This window comes from Myotis brandtii, unplaced genomic scaffold, assembly GCF_000412655.1.
Source record: "Myotis brandtii unplaced genomic scaffold, ASM41265v1 scaffold162, whole genome shotgun sequence".
NCBI classification, from domain to species: Eukaryota; Metazoa; Chordata; class Mammalia; order Chiroptera; family Vespertilionidae; genus Myotis; species Myotis brandtii.
In genome coordinates, this window is record NW_005355923.1 from 1,231,310 (window position 1) to 1,235,215 (window position 3,906).

The 3,906-nt window shown below is 40.9% G+C and overlaps 1 protein-coding gene across 3 annotated transcripts; it reads left to right on the forward strand.

Annotated features, from left to right (window-relative positions):
• The first annotated feature begins 6 nt into the window (after nucleotides 1-6).
• GPR85 (G protein-coupled receptor 85) lies at nucleotides 7-3,474 on the forward strand. Of its 3 annotated transcripts, none has more exons than XM_005862264.2 (2): nucleotides 7-447; nucleotides 1,538-3,474. In XM_005862264.2, the coding sequence occupies exon 2, from the start codon at nucleotides 1,705-1,707 to the stop codon at nucleotides 2,815-2,817; it is 1,113 nt and encodes a 370-aa protein (XP_005862326.1). In that variant the 5' UTR covers nucleotides 7-447; nucleotides 1,538-1,704; the 3' UTR covers nucleotides 2,818-3,474. The 3 variants fall into 3 exon arrangements, with proteins under 3 accessions (XP_005862326.1, XP_005862328.1, XP_005862329.1); XM_005862266.2 differs by having other exon boundaries at nucleotides 7-137; XM_005862267.2 differs by lacking the exon at nucleotides 7-447 and adding an exon at nucleotides 460-800.
• The last annotated feature ends 432 nt before the right edge of the window (nucleotides 3,475-3,906 follow it).

Genomic DNA, 3,906 nt, shown 5'->3' on the forward strand with positions numbered 1-3,906 from the left:
TCAGCGCGCAGGCGCCGCCGAGCCCTGCCTGGATGCTCAGTCAAAGCACTAAGGCCAAAAAAAATAAAAAATAAAAAATAATCAGCAATTTATAGAAAGAAGAAGCTATAGTCTGTCGGGATGCCCAACACCAACAGGTAGGAGGCCATCCTCTCGGTTAAGTTTGCGGGGAGGAGGGCTCACAGTGTCGATGAAACTGCAGGTTCGCCAGGAAAGCGCTCCCCCTCCCCCCCCAGGTGGGTTTTTTTTTTGTTTTGTTTTGTTGTGTGTGTGTTTTTTTTTACAATAAACTACATAATGGAAGTACATTCAGACAATGCATCTTCAGTCGGGCTTATTCAAAGCTCCATTTTTGGAAAGCGTTGCAAGACTGAGGACTATCAGCCTGCGAGCCGCCGGAAACAGTTCCCTTGCAGCACAGAAACAATCTTCTCGCACCATCTTCGCGTATGTAATGCATGTCTCTCCCCTCCTCCTCCTCCCCCCATTATAAATCCAGGGGTGGCGGATTTCAGGTTTCGTAATGTTGCATGATGAGATCGGTATTTACCCGGGGACGTACCAGTGGGGAAATTAAAATCATCGAAGCAGTTTTGCCTGGGTTACCGTCAGCATATTCCGAGCAAGTGAAAAGTGGCAAAGGAAATATGCTTAGTGGAAATAGCAGAGGAAGCCGATTTTCCCGGTGTGGTTCCCAGGCATCTAGAAGAAAATGTGCATTTTTTTTAACGAAGCCACTTTCGATTTGCAACTAAGATGATCAGTGTAAGTGGAAAGGCTTAATTGACCAAGAAAATCAGGTTCGTGTTAAATTTATTTGAATCCAGGCATCCAAGATTTACAAATGGAAGTCCATTATTCCTCTGGGTGTGTTTTCCTGGCCAGAATTTGCATTAACCATTTTTAATAATCGTGTGTGCTTAAAAGAGGAAAGATTTGCCAAAAATGGGGTGGGGTGGGAGTGGGGAAACAAAAGATTAAATCACATCAAATCCTGGGATAATTTCCTATTAATTTAGAAATCAGAAATGTTGAAATTATACCCTAAAGAATCAGCAAATACACTCATAATATGCAGCATGAATGGTGACACATGAGTTAAAAGACAAATATTTTGCAATGGTTCTTTGGATCCATATCTACAGGGGAGTTACCTATAAAATACTGACAGATACTAATACACCTCAAATAAATGTAGTCTCCTCTCTGTCTTCTGTTGTCAATCTTGTAGATTCCATTGCAACACTAGTGACTAATTCCTAGACTGGCATATTTTATGATTGTGGAACATTATCCCTTTTGTCCTAAAGGTACCTAAAAAAACGTATGTTCTCCAAAAGAGGAACATTTTTAAGTTTATCTAGCTTGGAAAACTAAGCAAGCCAATTGTCTGAACTCTCAAGCAAAAATACTAAAGCAAATAATAACATTCAAAATTAAAACTTTACTTATTTCCCATAAATCAACAGCTTTATGTTAGCACTGCCTGACATCGTTGCTTGTTAACTTCATACCTGATAGCTCTTTTTTCCCCCAGATATTCTGATGGCAAATCAAATGGAAGAAAAGAGGAAGCATGACAGCAGATTGGATCGATTCTCTTTGTGGATTACATTTGCAGTAAAATGTATGGGTCTGTCTTTTCCTTGTTCTATCTAGATCATGAGACTTGACTAAGGCTGTATCTTTATCCTCCATCCATCTATGGCGAACTATAGCCATGCAGCTGACAACATTTTGCAAAATCTCTCCCCTCTAACAGCCTTTCTGAAACTGACTTCCTTGGGTTTCATAATAGGAGTCAGTGTGGTGGGCAACCTTCTGATTTCCATTTTGCTGGTGAAAGATAAGACCTTGCATAGAGCACCTTACTACTTCCTGTTGGACCTTGGCTGTTCTGATGTCCTCAGATCTGCAATTTGTTTTCCATTTGTATTCAACTCTGTCAAAAATGGCTCTACCTGGACGTATGGGACTCTGACTTGTAAAGTGATTGCCTTTCTGGGGGTTCTGTCCTGTTTCCACACTGCTTTCATGCTCTTCTGCATCAGTGTCACCAGATACTTAGCTATCGCCCATCATCGCTTTTATACAAAGAGGCTGACTTTTTGGACGTGCCTGGCTGTGATCTGCATGGTGTGGACTCTGTCGGTGGCCATGGCGTTTCCCCCAGTTTTAGATGTGGGCACTTACTCATTCATTAGGGAGGAAGATCAATGCACCTTCCAACACCGCTCCTTCAGGGCCAACGATTCCTTAGGATTTATGCTGCTCCTTGCTCTCATCCTCCTAGCCACACAGCTTGTCTACCTCAAGCTGATATTTTTTGTCCACGATCGAAGGAAAATGAAGCCAGTTCAGTTTGTAGCAGCGGTCAGCCAGAACTGGACTTTTCACGGCCCCGGAGCCAGCGGCCAGGCAGCTGCCAATTGGCTGTCGGGATTTGGAAGGGGCCCCACACCACCTACCTTGCTGGGCATCAGGCAAAATGCAAACCCCACGAGCAGAAGAAGGCTATTGGTCTTAGATGAATTCAAAATGGAAAAAAGGATCAGCAGAATGTTCTACATAATGACTTTTCTCTTCCTAACCTTGTGGGGCCCCTACCTGGTAGCCTGCTATTGGAGAGTTTTTGCAAGAGGGCCGGTAGTACCGGGAGGATTTCTAACAGCTGCTGTCTGGATGAGTTTTGCCCAAGCAGGAATCAATCCTTTTGTCTGCATTTTCTCCAACAGGGAGCTGAGACGCTGTTTCAGCACAACCCTTCTTTACTGCAGAAAATCCAGGTTACCAAGGGAACCTTACTGTGTTATATGAAGGAGCATCTGTAAATCTTTAGCCTTCTGAAACACTGACCTTCTCTCTTAAGCAACTGTGGCCTGTAGCCATATCTTGAGAAGAAAATCAAGAATGGGATTAGTGGTTATAGGGATTTGGGGGACTTTCTGCAGTCTTTGCAATTGTTCACCGATAATCCTATTTTAAATCTCAGAGTGGTCCTGCTGACTGCCCATGGAGGTTTGATATTGAGAAAGGACTGAACCACTGCCCTAAGTTTCTTTATGTGGTTGAAAACTAGGTAATGAAATTAGCAGGTGCTAAGTATCAGTGCTAAATGCTGTGTATATCACTACTTATGAAAAAACATTTCAAAAAAAAACTAGCATTGGACATCTTAATAAGTTAAGTTGACTTGAGGTAAATATGTTGATAAAAACTAATTTTAGAAGTTTGAAGAGTTTAAAACATTTCATACTATTATTGTTTTGCAAATACTAAAATACTTGGGGACTTAAAGTACCATCATCCACTAAAGATATGCCATGAATTATTGAATTGTGACATTTAAAAAAATCATCTTGTAAGTTTGGAGGTGCATTCCAAAGCAGTATATTGGTTCCAATTAGAGTTTACTTTTTTAAAAAAAAAATGTGTTTATTGATTTTTAGAGAGAAAGGAAAAGGGAGGGATAGAGAGATAGAAATATTGTGAGAGAGAAACATCATTAATGGGCTGTGTCCTGCACGCCCCCTACTGAGGATTGAGCCACAATCCAGGCATGTGCTCTGAACAGGAATCAAACTGCTGACCACTTGGTTCCTGGGTAGACACTCAACTGCTGAGCCACACCAGTTGGAGCTAGAATCTACTTTTTAAAAATTAATACATTACCATTACTAAATATCACTTTCCTTACCTACTAGTTAAATTGCTAGCATTGAACTGTATTATTTGATTTTTGTTGATTTGGTACAAAATTTTCCCAATTCGCTTTTATTTGGCCTGGAAGGCTACATTAATGGTACAATTGAGCTGTTCTAATAATTCAGAATAAACATGTGTTGCTTTGAAGAGTTATCTAATATCTTTCATCTTACTTAGTATTGGAGCAAATAGTCAAGGGAT

Bases quoted from the DNA above. Each gene is read 5' to 3' on its own strand.
- GPR85 (XM_005862264.2), top strand. From the start codon at position 1,705: ATGGCGAACTATAGCCATGCAGCTGACAACATTTTGCAAAATCTCTCC.